Genomic DNA, 20,159 nt, shown 5'->3' on the forward strand with positions numbered 1-20,159 from the left:
TGCTTAAAGTATGGTTAAGTTTACCAGCTTGGCAAGGACTTTAAATGCCTGAATTTTCAACACAAGCAAAATGCATGTTTTCTAAGGAAAGGCTGCTCCTCAGTAAGCCAAACACAAATCATTAATCTGCTGCTAAATTTAAGGAGGTCATCCATGATACGAAATATGATTTGGAAATATTTTAACCATTTAGCATTTAGCCAATGTATGCTGAATGCTATTTACTCTAAAGAGACAACCATCAGGAGTAGGCTTGTATCAATGAGTCACCAGAATTTATGTTCTACAACAGTACACGTTTCCTAGCTGTCAGGCTTACACAGACCTTTTGGAAGACCTTGGGGATAGACAGTCTATGATGATGCCACACGGAGAAAATAATTGCTCTTTTCAGAGAACACAGTGGTATGTTGGACAAATGTTACAATCATATTAAAATTAGAAATATTGGACCCCAGAAGTCTATTAAGTATCCCTGATTTCTTTTATTATGGAATAAAGAAAACCCATTTTAAAATATTTTTAATTAAGTAAAAAATGGAAGTAACAATGCTGATCTTTGATTCTATAAAATGTCAGTAATCTTCCCAAAATTATCATATAATGAAAAAATATTTTACGTATCCTCAGAACAGCACAAGACATACAGCTTTCCCAAGTTCTAAAGAAAAAGACAATTTGGATTTTTGTAGACAATTAGATAATACTATTATAATTATACTCAATATTTACAGTACAACTCACAAAGGTAACTCTAACATAAATATATTATCTCAGAAAAAAAAAAGACTTGATTTCACTAGTTTTAGACTGTATTTGGCAATCTTTTGTAGAGTCTTAGATGAAGCTTTCAATGAATGCTGTAACTGTAGAATGACATATGACTTAACACAGAATCAGGATATGTAGGCAAATTACCTATCTCAATTGAATGGGTAAGCCTAGGCTGTTTAATCAAGATCTCCAAGACCCAACTAAGCTGCCATCCAGATGACTGCCTCATTTCATCCCAAGAATTTCTCTTTGCAACACAAATCCTAAACAAGTCATCATTCTACCATTAAAATAACCTTTACTGACCCTCTTCTCTGACCACTGAGACCGACAAGAGTTTTGCTTTAGACTATCAGGTCCATAAACCTTCCTCCTCTCCAGCTAGGTGCCTCAAAGATCTTCCCACACACCCTTTTACCAAACATACTCCTAAGCTCCAGGTTCCTTCCATTTCCTACCAAGAATTTAAAGAGTTCTTTCTTCATTCAAACAGCCCCTAAAATAAAATCTTCTTCACAAAGGGTAAGTGGAAAAAATGTTTCCTCAAAATGAAAATATTTTATGACTACTCAATAATATGCACTTTATCAATAAGCATTTGCTTAATATTGTATTTTTTTTCCCCAAACATCTACTTTTTCAATGTGTTGACTCCATGATTTTAAAAACATTCTATCTAAGCTTATTAGCTTCCAGAGGACTGGCACCAAATGTTAACTCACATGGAATAATAGATAATACAACAAATGCCATGCTAGATTATGCATAAATGTTTAATGCTTTTGCTGCTGAGCCTCTGAATTCCAGATTCTATCTCTTAGTTTTGTAGTTTTAAAAGTCTGATCCTTTACACCTTGAGATAGTTTATAAAAGTCACTGTAAGGAGATAATACAATCTAGTGGCTATGAGTGGGCCATGGAGTCAGAAGACAGGATCATATTCCAATTCCAATTCCAATGCCTATTACCTTGAACAAGTTACTTAAGCCTAAGCTTTGGTTTTCTTGTGTGTAAAATAAAGACAACCCAACAGTATCTACCTCAGGTTACCGAGATTAAAATATATAATGTATGTAAATACCTATGTGTGCCTGTAACACAGCAGCACTTAAGTCACTAAATTTTTTTTTTTTTTACGGTATGTGGGCCTCTCACTGTTGTGGCCTCTCCCATTGCGGAGCACAGGCTCCGGACGCGCAGGCTCAGGGGCCATGGCTCATGGGCCCAGCCGCTCCGCGGCATGTGGGATCTTCCCGGACCGGGGCACGAACCCGTGTCCCCTGCATCGGCAGGCAGACTCTCAACCACTGCGCCACCAGGGAAGCCCAAGTTACTAAATTTTTAAAGACATTTCCTTTATAAAACTTAGCTGCAGAATGGATAGAATATTCATGTGGAAGAAACTACTTCTATAATTTCATGTAAATACAAAGGAAACAGGTTGAATGAATCTCTAAAATAACAATGGTTACTATTCCTAGAGATCAGGTGACAGTTATGTCCTAGTCTGCCCAGGCTAGTTCTGAATTACACCTGTTGTGCCAAGATTTATAATAGTCTCCCCTAAGCTCCTTCACTCTCAGGTAACCCGGTTTAGATCATAAAATATATGGTCAATTGTGTTGGTCATTAAACTTTTTTCCCCACAGCTCCAAACCACTATTCTGTATTCAAATGTGTAACAGTAGGGTTGGAACTGTGTAAACTACATGTCCCCTTTGCCAGCTGAATTTTTTTAAGCTCCACTAAAAAGAGGACTAGAAGAATAAAACAGGAAGGCAGGAGGGGAAAAGACTCTTTTGCTGTTTCCAGTTTGCCTGGAGTTCCCGTCAGCATCCCCAGGGCAACAGTTCTTCCTTCCAGGAGCAGCACTTGGTTCCATCCTCCAGCTTTTTCTCAAGATTCCCCAAACCAGCCTCATCATTCCCCATCAACATTAGCACCACCTACCAGTGCCCCCTTCCTCAACCATCTCCGAGTCTCTGCTCCATAGGACCTCTCCTCCCAGCTTCTAGTTTCCAGTAACTACAACTTTTACCCTCAGCTATCCCAGTGTTCCTTTCCTGATTTTTTTTTCTTTTTTTTGTTCTTCAGCACCAATTTAACCTATTCCCTATATTACACTCTGTGAAAATATCCAGTTGTGCTCCTCTTGATGTCTGAGGTCTAACTGAAACTGATACTATTCAGAGGAATGGGAGTGGAGCTGGCAGTTAAAAAAAAAAGAATTTTCACTTTTACTTTATATATTACTTATGTAATTTGTTTAACTTCATATTTTAAGTGATTTTTTGAAACTCTTTTGCCTTCTTCACATTGGTCTTCAGAACATTAGAAATTATCTTTAGTGTAGAACACATCACTAGCAATTCCCAAGAGAATTTACATCCAGAGATTAGCATCAGACAGAATAGTTTAGGGAGTTGAGGAAATTAGCAACTCAACTGGATCATCTAACTCATCATGGTGTTTGCTAATGCAAGACCATTAACACTGGCGCATCAACTAAATTTGAAAGTCTTCCATTAGAAGTGCTGTATGAATTTCCTGCAGCGAACGATTAAATGAGCCTAGTGCAGTACCCACACCACATATTAACTGCATAACAAATATGTTTTTGATTTCCTCCCCACCCCAACTACCTACCGCCAGACCCTAATCTAGGAGCTGTTAAGAGGCACATAACTTAAAGTAGGCTTTGATGGTTTACATATAAGAAGAGATCTTAGCTGACAAATCCCAAACTATCAAAGCTTACCAGGATACCAGAACAGCAGATGCAGTAGGTAAGTTTAGCAAGAAAGTTATTTTCTTACATCATGAAATGCCATTGTATAATAAATATAACTATAATAGTAAATGACTAATACCCACCTCCACTTCCTTCTTGTTTAAAGCAAATTCACTCCTTTCTTCTTATTGCCACCTCTACTAGCCAATTTTATAAGCCTCTGACTCTACGGTTATTAACACTGGAAAAAACTTGAAAATAATTCATACCCTTCTGTAGGAGAAAGCTTTCACAAACATAAAGAACTGAAGTGAGCACTCTTCCCTCAACCCACAGTAAGAAGAAACAAAATGCTGGCATCCCAAGGAGTAACCATTTATATTAAGAATAAAGAAGTTATCTCTGTAAGTGACAAAAAAGTAGCTTAGGTTACTTATTCCAATAAAGTGGTAGAAGACTAGCAAGCCTAGATACATGTTTGTGTTTTATTCTTCATTTTCTTTATTCTTCAATTTCCTGGAAATCAACATATTTTGTGATTGAGATATAGAAGGCAAATTCATCAGTAAACGTGATACAATTTTTTAAATTTCACAGTCTATTTGTTGCCCTGGATATTGGTATTACTGTGAACACTGATTTCATATTCAAAACTGAATTTTAATATGGTGAACAATTAACTTGCTTTCTAGATAACTATTTGAAATATCACCACTGTTACATTATTCTCTACTGATTTTTTGTTAAATTTCTAGTGGATAACTCTTTCTGTAATATTCTAGGAGGCTCACAACATTTAAAGTGCCTCAAATTATTACTATGACCTATCTCCCCTAACCACGTGTTTCCCCCTAACATACACTTCTACAAGGAAGAAGAACCCACCAATATCTGGAAAATCTGTCTCCACTGTTACCTGGTGAATCACAGAACGTTCCTTTATACAGCTAAAACAGAGCCTTAAATGATTTCTGTGGCTTACAGTTTCCTATTTTCATCACTGTGACGTTTAATTGAGTGATAATTATCTTAACAGATCAAAATTCCAAAATTTAAATCTTTCACTTTGTCAAGAAGTTAGATGATTCAAACTATATTCAATTAGTTTAAGAAAGAAATATCCAGATTTAACTGTCATAACTTAAGACACCAAAAGTGTTACAGAACATAATATTGAATACATGAGGATAAATGAGTCTATATGCACAATACTGTTTCCCTCCAAACTGAAAGACATGACTCATGAAAAAGGAATTATGCCTATACGGAGTCATCATTTTGTACTGAAACATCAAATGTCAAACTTGTAATGGAAAAATGTACTCTTCTATTGCAATTTATATTTCAATTTTCGTTTCTGAAACCAACCGTGTATAGAGAAAAGATTTAAGAAAGATACTCTTGAGGGTTAGCAGACATTTGGAATCAAAATAAACAGAAAAGTTACCAAATTTTGAAATACTAAAAAATAAACATTTTATTAAGGAAAGTCTGAAAAACATGTGCACCAAAAGTGACTACTAATGCTAAATAAAAAACCTTCAAAAAATGTGTACCACATGATTCAATTTTTTAAACTTTATATATAAAAGCTATATTATAAATACAAAGCTAAACTATTAGAGTACTAACAATACTGTTCATATAAAGAAACTTAACAGTAGTAAAATATGAATACATAAGATCCTTATTTTTGGTCCTTTTGGAAAAAAGAACTAAGTTGTTTTTTGTTTTAAACACGGCTTCAGGCACAAAAATAGAATATAAGATGATAACTGCAACATTCTTAGTGTTTATCCTTGTAATTCTTTAAATGTCACCAGTCATAATAGCAATGAATTCCTCTTGATTTACTGTGGTAAGAAAGAAAATGTAAGTCAGAAATACAAATTTTTTTCAGAGAACACTATTACTATTTTACTAAGTAACTTTAAATTTTATATTATACAAAATTCTTAATAAACCAAAACATAGCTTTTTGCTTTTACTTCTTTGGTAGGGGGTTGAATACGTTAATTAAATTGAACTTCATGAATACAAAAATACATAAAATATAATAATATAAATTAATATTCTATAGTATTAGCTAGGAAAAAGACATACTAGTATATAAATTACAAAAAATCCATCATAATCATAATATTTATACACAAGAAAATAGTTTTAAAAACTTAAAATTTTAAATTTCTTAGATAGTTAAACTCTCTTGATAATCGTTATTGTACTAGTTCATTTAGCAAACCCTTTCTTAATAAATAAGCTTAAATATATCACACACGTAAGTTAGAATTCTGAAGGATAAAAATGTATTAGAATTAGAAAAAAAGTCAAATCATTGTTTTTTGGAACTTTTATATATTTAAAAGCCTATTTTAAAGAAAAACTAATTGAAACATAGTTAAAGAAAAAAATACTGCAAAAAATAAGCTATAAGGAGTTAAGAGGAATGAGCTGTCCAGGAGCTGATAAATAACCAAGAATTCATGCATTCAATATGAAACACCTACAAGACACTATGATAGACACAGAACAGAATACAAAACCTGTAATACAAAACTGAAAATACTTTCAGTGATTTTATAAATTGTAGTACTGATCTTTAACCTTTGCAGTTAAACGAATACATTTCAGTATCTTATGAAAGCTATGACCTCTCTCTCCCTAGTTAAAAAAAAGAAAATCAAAATATATAAAAATTTTAAACAATTTCATCAATATGTACCTTCATTTAAGAACCCCTGATTTAGAAAAATCTAGAGTGAGGCATCTAGACCAAAACAGGAAACAAGGGTATATTTTTAAGAAAAACAACATAAGGAAAGCAGCCTTGGAATGATCTGACTACACATTATTTTAATAGCATAATAAAGCCATGATTAAAATATTCAAAATCTGAAAAGTACTTATGTTTTGTTACTTAAAGATCTAAAACTTTTTTCCCTCAATTTGTAAACTCTCAATACTCAAATTCCAAATTAAGCTTCATATAGTTCTAAAACAAAGCAAATCAATATTTATGTTATTTATATGTAAACACTTTAAAGCACTGTAGCATTTCAAAAGTATTTTAAACTATTCCATAATTTCATACCTAAAAACAAAATACTTAAGTCCAAAAAAGTGAACCTAAAAGCTGAAGGGAAGAAAGTGGCTAAGGAATTTAAACTAGGTCCTTTATCGTCAGTGAGACTTTCAGACAATTAGGAGAATCTGTGATGCCTTTATACATTTGGTTTTATAACCTTCTCTATCAATCATACTTATATGAAGTTCCTTGATGTAAGGAACACAATACCTACCTTAAAATAGGCATTTGATAAAATATATATTGAATCAAAAATATGACACTTCATTTTTTTCTACACTGCCTTTTTAAATAATATTTTCATAAATCAATCATTTCATAGGGTAAATCTTATTACATGCCATTAAAATAAAAAATTTTAGAGAAATTAAGTACCTTAGAGACCATCTGGCTTTGAGGGGAAAAAACAAATTTTAATATCTGAAGTGTCAGTTGAATATTTTACTAACACACTGTTTCCTATAATAGTATGCAATTTTAAAAATTCCATAAACATAGAAACCTAATTAATATTTTACTTTATAGCACAAGAGGCAATACAGTGTTATGGCTAAAAGCATATTGTCATTATGGAGGTATGAGTTTAAGTCTGGCTCTGCCATGTATTAGCTTTGTAATAACCTTGGACAGGTTATTAAACTCTCAGAGCTTTAGTTTCCTCATCTATATATATGCATGTATCCTATGCATAAATGGGTATAACATTGTATTCACTTCACAAAAGCTATTATGTAAATTAAGCGACATAATCCACAATGTAACATGCTAAGCACAGAATCTAACATATATAAAGTACTAAACAAATGTTAACATTCATCATAATTATTTAGAAGATGGTCCACTTTGGTTTTTTAAATGTTGCTTCCACTTTTCCAAAATGATTTACTATATTTTATTTTATATATCTTGGGAGGGATTCTTTCTATATCATTACCACAGCTGTATTTATATTTTGTATTATGTCTTCTTTTCCTTTAATTCCTCATTCACCATGTTTATTATTCTATACATACAATAAAAAAAAAATTTTTCATTGCTCTCAAATACTGAAGTGTGAAAAACTCGTAAAAACAGAACAATTACTGAAGTCCAAAAAAGGTAGCAAAGTTTACGATCTTTACCAGTTTAACATATACAAAGAAAGCAGGTTAGTTATATCTAAGAAAAATTCTGCCTACAGTCCAAAAAAAAAAAAACAGATTAAGTGATCAGATTAATAAATTATTATAAAATCTAACTTCCTACTTTTTCAAAAATGGGCAGATTTTTAGATAGCTACAGAAACCCAATATAAATTAAGGCAGTAACCCAAAGCCACACTAAATAGATTAGGGTTGGAGTTCTCATTGTTTCTGAATATGAAAATGCCTTTCAATAATAATTTTCTGGACTTGCCACAATAACAGCTATCCTTAGTATATCTCGTTTGAGAAGTAGATAATGTCAAATAGCTATATAAACTCTGCAATCAATCACAATAGCATTTAAATATAACTGAAAAAAGCAGTATATGTATGCATGTGCAATGCTATTATTCGTATGGTCTACAGACAATATTTGATGCATACATGAACTCCCAGACCCTGCACAATACCTCAGAAGGCCTCCACCCCTAGATACCCACATCTCAGATTGGAAACTACTGGATTAGACTACTTTAATATGATAAGACCACCCTCCTATCCCCCCCAAAAAAGACAAGTCTTAACAATAAAAGATGTGTCAGGTGTATTTTATTTGTAATCAATCACTTGGAAAAAAGAAAAAAAAGTGTTATTTGCCTGTTATTTTATTTGTAATCAATCACTTGGAAAAAAGTAAAAAAAAGCGTTATTTGCCTGTTAGTCATGTGAATAAATGACAGTAAGATGCCCAAGCAACAGTTGTACAGTGACTTAAAGTGGAATAATGCAAGCAGTGAGGACCAAAGAAATGTTTTAAGGATGTACTAAAATAAATCTCCCAGCAATGGAGCACAGGTGTGAACTCAAATTCAAAAGCAGCAGGTAGAGCAGTCTAGCAAGGTATGCAAGAAACGGACACATTTTCTAAGAAAAGTTTCACATGAAGTTTGAATTTAAGAACAGGTTACTAACTGGTATTTCATTCTAATGTCAAATGAAGCTAATAACTAAAACCTAACTTGCATGAGCCTAGTACAGGAAAAAGAAACTGTTTATAACTCTGGTCGTTTGACACATATTAAGTAGCTGGAGTATGAAAAAGACACACCAAGATCCTCTCTACCACTGAAGAGAGTACCTTTACATAAAGGAACTCATTTAAAGCTAATTTAGGGTAATAATCAACAGCTAGGGAAGACACAAACATTTTTTAACTGTGAAGACAGCGGATTATAAATCCAAATATTAGAATTACAGCTTAAGAAGTCCTTTAAGTTTTCTCAAGTTTTAATCATCTCTGTTTTAAAATATAACTAACTATATCGATACCCTTCAAAGAGCTAGTACTAAAAATAGAAAAGTTGTATAATGCTTAAATAATAGTCACATAAATATAATGAGAAAGCACAATAATGCGCAATTCTAATGGACAATCTGAGCTGATAACTATTTGCTACTGTCTTATTTCCTTATTGAAGCATCCAGTATTTCCAAGGTTTTAGATATATATATATTTTTTTTATGTAAAAATGAATAGTTGGTACTATAGCAACATATATCTACTGTAACGCACACTCCTCGCTGCTTAAGTCAACAAACGTCAGAGTACTCATCATGTTCAAGAAAATGCAGGAGAATATAAAGACGAAGAAGAAAAAGGAAAACAAGCTTACATTTAATGCTAGGCACCTTCAATTATCTTCATTTAATACTCACAACCATCCGGAAAGGTATTACCATTCTGATTTTTATAAATAGGGAAACTGAGACTCAGACAATGTTAAAAACTTGCACAAAATTACAGAGCTACTAAGTAACTGGTAGAGATTCAATTCAAATCCAGGTCTGTATGATTTTAAAGCCTCAGGCCTTTCACACTATATGATTCCAAACTGCTCTTCAATGGCTCACAATATAACTGGAGAGACACACATGTATATAACTAACAGAAGGCAGTGTACAAAAGGTCAAAATAGTTTATTTCTCTAAATGTTATGGGCTCTTAATGGAAATCTCATAATTTATAAACAGAGACCACTGAGGGAGGCTTTTGAGAAAAAGACGGAGTTTAAAATGAACCTGAGAGAACGACTAACATTTTAGCAGACAGCAATTGGCAATTAGAGCATTCTAGGATTAAAGAATAGCATGAGATGAAAGGCACAGCATAAAAAGATAGGACAGAGTATATTTTGTCAAAGTGTGTATACTATATGGGAGGTGAGGGTTAAAGTAGAAAGTAGAAGAATACAGTGGGAAATAAAACTAGATAGTTATGGTATGACAGATCATAGAAGACTTTGGACTTTACTCCATAGGCACTGAAGAATCATCCTAAGTGTTTGAACAGGAAAATGACATCACCAAACCTGCATTTTAGGAAAAGAATTCTGCTAGAACAAATTAGGAAGAGAAAAGAGGCTTACAGGCATAGAGGGCAATTAGGAAGCTACAAGAGACTGTAAAGTCAGTGAGAGCAGGGACAACATCAGCCTCTTTGATTGGGTAGCACCAGTCAGCACACAGAACACTGTACCCAGCAGGCATTCAAGGAAATAATGAACAAAGCTATGATAACATTCCTACAAAGAAATTAGGGCCTGAATTAGGACAGTAGCAGTAAACAAAGAAATAAAACAGATTAAAAATATTTGGAGGGTAGACTCAACAGAACTTAGACGTGCATGTAGGTTGAGGAAGAAGACATTAAAGGCTGAGACTTTACTGAGTGGCTGAAATTTTGGAGATATTTCACCTCAAAGAAAAGTAAAGCAGTTTCTTGAAGTGTGGAAGCTCATACTATAATCTGTACAGTTGGTTTTAAAGGTCTGCTTCATTCTAAACTGAGTATGTGAAATATTTATGCAAAAATCCCATTATAGGATGAAAAACATTTACACTAAATACATAGTTTGCAAAGGGTCTTGAAAATCATTTGGTTTTAGAAAAAATTACTATATGTGTACAGTAGGCATATTTGGAATATATGTTTTACTTAAAACTTACTTTCTCCATCACCATCTTTATCAAATTCTTCTATCATAGCCCGAAGTTCTTCATCACTCATGTTTTCACCCAATTCTCTGGCAACACGTCGCAAATTCCTCAGGCTTATTTTACCTGAATCATCATCATCAAATAGTTTAAATGCCTTCAATATTTCTTCACGTGGATCTCTTTCCAATATCCAGTCTGTCACTATAGTTAAAAAAATATGAAAAGTAAACCTTTATAGTCTCAAAGGCATTCATTTGTGAAATCAACTAATTATTAGATGAGAATTAAAGCTATGAATCTGTCAACATTTAGTTTGACAATAAAAATGCCAAAGTCCAAAAGCCCAAAGAGATAAACAGAAAATTAGAAAAACCAAATCCATATTTTAGAATTTAACCTTTACATTATCAACAATTTATCCTATTATAAGTATAACTATATCACACATAAGCAAAATTTTGAAAACTACATTTATACCATATTTATTTAAGGTTTACTATTATCAAGAATTGTACTAGGCTCCACTGACATCAAGCACACAAGTCTAGGAGTAACCTAGTTGTAGAGATGATATACCAACAAAACAATTAAAACCAACTAGATAAAAATTGTTTGCTGGCTAAACTTAATAGTAATACTGATTGTTCTTCAAATTTAATACAACCACAATCTCAGACAGTAGATGAAAATTCCATTCATATCCTCATGATTTAAAAGAACCTCTTGGTTTCTCAAAAGTAGTTATTAAAAGGATTGAATCTGACTGTAGTAAGAAAAAAAAAAGGTCTGAAAAGGAGATCTCTCTAAAGTCAAATCCATTTTGTTCATCAAGATAATAACTATCAGACAGCTTAATTAAAATTAAATGTGAGTAAATTCAAGCCTCAATAGTAATAATTATTTTAAAATACTAAATGTAATAATATATAATAATAGAGTCAACTTAATACTTTCAATATAGCCACAGTCTTTAATCAATAGCCATAATAACAGAAATTTTTAAATCTGTGGTATAAAATTCTTTAAGTTACTAGATAAAATTCTGAAAATATCAAAGGAAATATCTCTGAAGTAATTCTACATGCTAGTCTACCACTACAACAAGACGTATTTATGACCTTCACTGTCCCATTAAAAATAACTCAGTCCTGGGCTTCCCTGGTTGCGCAGTGGTTGAGAGTCCGCCTGCCGATGCAGAGGACACAGGTTCGTGCCCCAGTCCGGCAAGATCTCACATGCCGCAGAGCGGCTGGGCCCGTGAGCCATGGCCACTGAGCCTGCGCATCCGGAGCCTGTGCTCCGCAACAGGGGAGGCCACAACAGTGAGAGGCCCGTGTACGGCAAAAACATAAAAATAACTCAGTCCTGTTGACGTTTACAGAATCACTAAAAATTTGCAAATGCTTATAGATGGAAAATACTGGAATATTTAATGTACCCAAAAGAAAAATACAATTCAAGACCCCCACAAATAGTTGTTTTGCTGCTGTTTTCATCATATTTGGTTGAATAAGCTTTAGAATAAGCAGCTATTCAAGCTAATGTTAAATCATCTGCACATATATTCAATAGTTTTCTTTTATCCATTAATTTTATACAAAAAGTCTTCCAAGTAACTAATTGAAGTATATTACTATAAGTATGCAAATCATCAAAGCTCATAAATATTCAGTTAAAAAGGAGTTGGCATATATACAGCCATAACACCAAAATAAAATACCACACTTAACTCTATGGCTCATACTCAACTTATTTTGAATTTAGTCCCAACAAAAAAGCAGGACAAGGAAAAAAAACTGTTAAGAAATTTTCTTCACCAATTAAATAATTTACATGACAGGTGAACCAAAAAAGCAGCTTGCTGAAAATATTAATGTATTTAAAGAAGCAACAGGGTGATCTGGGGAACAGATGGGGCTCCAAGATGTATAAATTCCTATCCCACTGGTGCTTTAATTGTGTTAGTTACTTCAGACTTATGTGTCTATATAATCTTTTATCAATACTTTGCCTTAGAATGCAACTTTTCTTTGGAACTATAAATACCCATCATTCTGGACAGCTAAAACATTGTAACTTTATGGTGACTATCCTCCATGCCTTACTCTTCTATTCTTATTCTACAAAGTAGAATTATAAGAAATACATTTATTTTTCAATGAAAACAAATCGACTGACATACAAGCAGTAAAGATGGGTTCAATCTATTTCACAAATTTCTGTCCATGTAACTCAATTTTCAAATGATTTAATTATGCTCTCAAAAATGTACTTACTCAAAATAGATAGCCCTTATACATTATAACAATCACTTAATAAAGCAAATTCAAAAACATCACATTAAAACTTTAAACCCAGTTACTTATATCCTAGAGTACTGAGGTTACCACCTTTTTTACTCTTGAATGTACCCCTTTTCTTTTTATTCTCACTACCCTCAGCATAAAAAGTCTATTACAGTTATCCCTCAGTTTCCATGGTATCCATGGGGGATTGGTTCCAGGACTCCCCTCAGATACCAAAATCTGGGACGGATAGCATTTGCATATAATCTATGTACATCCTCCTGTATACTTCAAATCATCTCTAGATTACTTATAATACCTAATATAATGTAAATGCTATGTAAATAGTTGTAAATATGATGTAAATGCTATGTAAATAATTGCCAGGCACTCAGCAAATTCAAGTTTAGCTCCTTGGAACTTTCTGGAATTTTTTTTTTCCTAATATTTTCAATCCACAGAAGCAGAACCCAGGGATAGGGAGGGCCAACTGTATCTTCTGCCTGCAATCTCTTCCCTCCAACACATCTTTAATAATCTCAACAGTTACCTCTCTAAAACATATTATCTCCTCTTCTTTAAAAACTGACATAGATCATTTGCTGACTAAAGTCCAAACTCTGTGTTATGCAAGACTTTACCTAGCTGGCCCAGTCCTACCTTTCCAGTTATTTCCCTATCCTCTAGAGCAGGAGACTAACTGAAGTTTTCTGAACGTGCTACATGTCTGTTATTACTCCTTGTTGTTGCTGTTTTCTCTGCTTAGAATGCCTTTCTATACCCCTCCCACAATTTTCCCCTTGTGATGAAATCCTATTCCTGTTCCCAAAGCCTAAATTAAAAATCCCCTCTGCAAAGTCTTCAATTGCTCTAGATCAGGAATTGACAAACTTTCCTGCCAAAGACCAGACAGTAAATATTTTAGGCTATTTTTTTGGGGGGGGGCGAGGGAGCATAAGGTCTCTGTCTCAACCACTCACTCTGTCATGGTAACACAAAAGCAGCATAAAAGAATGGATGTGGCAGGGACTTCCCTGGTGGGGCAGTGGTTAAGAACCCACCTGCCAATGCAGGGGACACAGGTTCGAGCCCTGGTCCGGGAAATATCCCACATGCCGCGGAGCAACTAAGTTCATGCACCACAACTACTGAAGCCCGCATGCCTAGAGCCCATGTTCTGCAACAAGGGAAGCCACTGCAAAGAGTAGCTCCCGCTTGCCACACATAGAGAAAAACCGCACGCAGCAACGAAGACCCAACGCAGCCATAAATTAATTAATTAATTAATTAAATTTTTTTAAAAAAAGAATGGATGTGGCAGCATACAGGCAACAGCTGAATTTGGCCCAAGGGCTGCAGTATGCCACTACTGCCCTATACAAAATTATAAGTCACCACAGAGCATCATAGCTTGTTATCACCCACATTTAAATTGTAAGCTCCTTGAAAGAACCTCTTAGTAACTTGTGATTAATTCCCCTCCCTCACCCCAGCACAGTACTGAATGCCAAAAAATTCAGCAAATGTTTGCTAAGCAAAACAAAAAACAATATAATATTCTATTCTAAATAGGCAATAAAATAATAAATAGTACATGCCAAAAATAGATGAGTACAAATAGCTGACTTATCTTGGTCTTACTTTAAAGCAGCAATTCCTAAAACACCTGTAACTCACAAGCCTCAGGCTGTCTAAATTCTAAACTTACATTAAGTATATTTTAATACTTTTTTCTAGCATTGGAAAGAATATGAAGTGCCAAACTTTATCTAGAAATACCTGTAAATATCTGTGGAACAATATCCTTAAACAGTAATAGATAGTAGATAAAAAGTAAGATTCAAATATTCTGATTTAGAGTTATTTGTCCCAAACTATAAAACATATATTCATCTGTGGCCAGTTACTATTTTAAAATGATTTAAAAAATGGGGAAAGTAATAGTTTTTGATTATTTGATTCCCAAATAGTAATAAAATTTTATTTGACAGTTGATATTCTCAATAGGTAACCTTAGGATAGTTAAAGTATGTACTAAGCCTACCAAATGGTTGATCTTTGAAAGTCAGGCTGAAGTTTACTCATGACCATTTATTCTAGAAGGAACCCAGTATTTCTGTTCTGTTAATAACATAGAAGAGATGCAGGGTCAGGAAAGGTAGAGATTACATGGGACTCTGGCTTCAACTGCTAATAAAATCAAAATTTTAAAACTATATTCACCTAAGATGAAATAATGTGTTTTGTAAAATTACTAGAGGCAAATAGTGCTTAAAATAACCTACAACTACAGGAAAAGGGTAATGAGAAAAATATAAATACATGGAGCAGAATATTTTTATGTTCCAGTGATATATATATTTTCCAGCCATTGAAACAAAGACTAATTTTTGAAATAATAATACCAACAAACACTTAATAGAACTTACTACATACTAGGCCCTTTTCTAAATACTTTACATAGTTTTAGCTTAGTTATTCCTCCTAAGAACACTATGAGATAATACAACTATCCCCATTTTATAGCTGAAAATGAGGCACAGAGAAGTAAAATGACCAAGTTACACAGCTGGTAAGTGGCAAAACCAAGATCTAAACCCAGGCAACCTGGTTCCAAAATGTCCATGCTAAACCACTACACTGTACCAAATGTACCTGAATTATAGCTCTTTCCTAGTAGTATCATTTCTACTGTATGCTGATCCTTGTTTCTGTAAACAATCTAAGTTGAAACTTGAACTAAGATCATAAACCCCAGAAAGCTTCAATACTGGGAAAATAAAGATGGCTCTCTACCTCTTCTCAAGTAAATAATTCTATGAACTAGAGAAAAAGAAAAAGAATATCCTCTCCAAAGGGACAAGCTGCCTCTCTAAATAGTCATCTATTAGTTTATAAATTGGGGATCTTCTGTGCAGTGCTTTTTTTTGTCTTTTAGATTTATTTGTTCTTTAATTTCTTTTTTCCTTCCTTTTGGTTTGAATTTTCAGATTTAAAAGAACTTACTAATGATATGAATCTATTTTTCCACACATACTAACTGCCATTTCTTTTTGTTTCTCATATTACTTCTTGTTGAATATTTATTTATTTATTTATTTATTTCTGTACGCGGGCCTCTCACTGTTGTGGCCTCTCACGTTGCAGAACACAGGCTCCAGACGCGCAGGCCCAGCGGCCATGGCTCACAGGCCCAGCCGCTCCACGGCATGCGGGATCCTCCCGGACCGGGGCACGAACCCATGTCCCCCGCATTGGCAGGCAGACTCTCAACCACTGCGCCACCAGGGAAGCCCCTTGTTGAATATTTAAAATAAAGGGTTTGTATGTCTGTGTGTAAATGAATTTTCCTAGATTTTTTAAATATCTAAAAATAACTAAATAATATGCTGATATTATAACCCAGTGGCTTGTTCTAAAATGTTTTCTCCTGCTCCCAGTCTGCCAACTGCCTCCCTTACTACAATCTTCTCCCCACCAGCAACTTTAAAGAGATGACTTTATTCACTGAGATCAAGGTCATCCAGAGTAGGTAGCCCCTCATAAGCTTTGTCAACCTGAAGGCATGCACTTCATATACAGCTAAAGATACCAACTGCTACCAATTTCCTCTCCTTCCACTTTGCCAACAAAAATCACATACTAGGATGGTGCTGGGAAATATTTTCCAAACAAAAATATACCAAATTTTATCTTTTACTGTGAGAAATAATTTTTTGATCACTCTTTTAGTTTTATCACATAATATAGGTACATATTACATGGAAAGACATCTTCCCAGGAGAAGCTACACAATAGTTCCTTGGTTAAAATCTTCAGAACAAAAGACAAAAAGATAAATCCCATTTACAGTGAAGCTATAAATCTTATTTTTTTCTTTGAAAATTAGCAAAAAAAAAGAGTACCAAAAAAACCCCAAAATAAGATCCACATTACACAGCAATGTTCAATAGCAAAATTCCATAACCCAGAGACTTCTAAAAATATTGATAGTAACCAGATAATTTCCTAATAAACTACTGATTACAAAGACTATTGTAAAATAGTCTTTACAATATTGTAAAATACACACCAACTTCATTAAAATCTTCAAAGGTGATTTTCCCTGTGGCTTCTCTGTCATAATCTTTAAGAATCTTCAGTACATCAGCTTTTTTTACATCAAACCCCAAGGCTCTCATTGCCACCTTTTGGATTAAAAGGGAAAAGCAAATTATAAACATTTTTTACAAAAGAAGTGAATTCCAGTTCTTAAATAAGTTTTTACTACTTAAAAGACGACAACACATCAATAAAGCACACACTCTTTTGCATGTTTTATGTCTCTAAAGTAACAGTGATAGTTCTTCTTCATTACTGAAATTAAATAGCAATTTTTTTCATTTATATATCCTTTTTTTAATGACAAACTAATCAGTGAGTGTTTATAGAATACATTCTACAATGTACTGACTTCAGTGCACAGATAATTTTAATAAGTTATTTTTTCTCAAAGGATTAACAAATCCAAAAAAAGGCACACCATAAATATTAAAAAGTTACATCACAGAAGAGATTAAAAAAATTAAAATAAGAATTTTCATCAAACTCAACATGATTAGTTATCAAGTAGGTGGTCTAAGAACCTGACCTTAGAGAAAGAAGAGATCTAGTTACTAGTAACAGGAAGGAGAGATGTTACTGGTTAAAGAAGTCTTATTTGGAGAGATTCAAGTTGTTCCTTGAATCGTATATGGATGAAGTAGAGTAGAAGGGCATTTAGAAAAGAATGACTAGTATTAAAACACACACAGAAATAAAAAATAGTCTTAAATGCAATGAACAAAGCAGTTTACCTTACCTGAATGGGAAAAGATCAGGCGGAAGAAAGCAGCTAGCAAATGAGAAAAGTAGGTGGTAGTAAAAGTGTGGAGGGCATTCAATACAAATGAAAAAAATCTGAACTTTATCCAGTGTACAATGAGGAGCCATTAAGGGTTTATGAGCAATGAATAATATGATGAAAGAATTTTAGAAAGACGAATCTAATGATAGTGTACAGGAAATGGAGAAACCATTTAGGAAGTCCCAGATATAAAATAAGATCCCAAACCAAGATAATAAGAATAGCAACAAATGGAAGAGACATTACAAAGGAAGAATGGATTGAAGCTGGGTAACTAAAAGAAACAGGGGAAAAGTGAGCTAAAGAGATACAAAAATACTATCTTTCGCATTGTGCTGAGTTTAAGACCCAAACTACCTTCAACACCAATTTCCCCTTGGTTCTTTATAAATAATTCTAAAACCTAAAATTGACATTTTTCCCCCATTAGCATTGTGTCAACATCAGACATCACTTATGTTGTTTGCACCAGAGAAAATAGGTTGAGACTGTTAATAACATGTTCAAATTAAAAAACAAATAACATTCCCTCAATCTGAAAAATCAAAACCAAAACAAAACAAAACAAAACACAGTGGGAAGAGGAATATAGTTAGAACTGTTTAAAACCTATAGTTTCAAATTTTTTAAGTATGTGAGTAGAAAATAAGCCCCTCCATAGGAATATATTTTTACAGTTAAAATATTATTCATTTTACCATGTGAAAAGGAGTTTCTAAAAAGATATGTTTTGAGTACTATTCAATTTTATTATAGCACTTAACGGTAAATGTTTAAAATGGTTTCATATTTCCAAAACCAGTTTAATTAAAACATTTAAAAATATATTTTTAATCAACTGTCAAAAATGCAAATCATTTTAACAGAAAAAGATATATTTTAAGTATATTACCTTTAATTCATGATAATCTATTGCTTCATCTTTGTCTGTGTCAAAAAGTTCAAAAGCATCTTTAATTTCTTGTTTCTGTTCTTCAGAGAGTTCTCTTCTTTTTTTCCTCTTTGTTTTGTCTACTACAAGCTCATTTCTATGAAATGATAAGAAAAAAGTCTATTTAGTCCACTTTAATCCTATTCTCCTAGGCTTCTAAATAATAAAATACCAAAAATGCAATAAAAATTAGCCAATGAATAATTTTCTAGATTTCGAAAAAGGAAGTATTTTGTAAAAATATAAAGAAATTTTCCCTACGTGAGTCAAAGCCCTACTCATTTTATAGTCTAGGCTGCTATAAATGTGTACTTCCTAAACTGAAAAGTGTTACAGGTTATTAAAAGAAATGAGGACCTAGCTTTCCCTCTTCCTAGCTTTGTATTTATTCCCACTAATATTACTGTGGAAGAAACAAGAACTGTGAATAAGAAACACTAGTTTTATGCCAGAAACCCCAACAAAAAACAAAGCAACCATATTCCCATCATTCTACAATATAGACTGTTAAAAAAAAAAAGAATTCAATTCACAACTGATGATCACTATAGATTAGGTTTACTTTTATAGTGCTTATAATTATCAAAATCATTGTAAAAAACATCTAATTCATCAATTAACTTACTATTTTGGCATTCTGGGTTAAAAATGGTTTTAGATTACACATTTTTAACAGTTTGGCACTTCTTTGTAATTTCTCCCATTAATATTAACAAATCAGCCAAAATAATGAACCTAAGCATACCATGAATACTAAACACCAAAAAAAGTACATAATATTTGTGCTAATTCTATATAATAATGTGAAGAGTCAATAGTCTTGTAAATCTCACTTAACATATACATCTAGACTTAATTTCTCATAAACTCTGAAAAAACTTTAAGAAAGTAATTTACTGTAAAAGCCAGAAATGTGTTCCTTAAGAGGTGCCGATCTAAGTGTTCCAAATTTTCAAATGGGGCTACAAAACTTGTATAAGAACAAGTTTGGTAACGGAAGAATTCTATAAATTTAAAAAATGTAAAACCCAGTGGAGTTTATTTATTTGCATTTGAAGTTGTATTGTTCTCTGAAAACTACCCCCAAAAAGGCAAGAGACGACTAAAAATGACCAAAAGAGGTATGATAAAGCTGAGGAAGTTCTTTCACAAGAGACCTGACTTCACACAAACTTGCAACTCCCGGGGGTCATTTTCTTCCCAAGATTCTGAAGGGACAAGTTCGCAACCCACCAACAGCTGACCCCATCCAAGGATACCACGATTATCCCTTATTAGAACTCGGTACCTTTTTAGTGTGACGTAATACATAGACATTTTTAAGGTAAAACTTCTAGCTGGGGTTGG

General features: G+C 33.3%; 1 protein-coding gene across 1 annotated transcript in view; it reads right to left on the bottom strand.

The window, feature by feature from the left end:
• CETN3 (centrin 3) overlaps positions 1-20,159 on the bottom strand; it is a 20,864-nt gene continuing 705 nt past the window's right edge. Inside the window, exons 2-5 of the mRNA XM_030847521.3 lie at positions 18,774-18,909; positions 17,069-17,183; positions 10,721-10,912; positions 1-5,358 (exon numbers count right to left, since the gene is read on the bottom strand). Of these exons, the coding sequence (XP_030703381.1) occupies positions 5,315-5,358; positions 10,721-10,912; positions 17,069-17,183; positions 18,774-18,909 (487 nt within the window). The 3' untranslated portion in view covers positions 1-5,314. The remainder of the gene's footprint in view (positions 5,359-10,720; positions 10,913-17,068; positions 17,184-18,773; positions 18,910-20,159) is intronic.

The sequence above is a fragment of the Globicephala melas genome, chromosome 3, assembly GCF_963455315.2.
Source record: "Globicephala melas chromosome 3, mGloMel1.2, whole genome shotgun sequence".
NCBI classification, from domain to species: Eukaryota; Metazoa; Chordata; class Mammalia; order Artiodactyla; family Delphinidae; genus Globicephala; species Globicephala melas.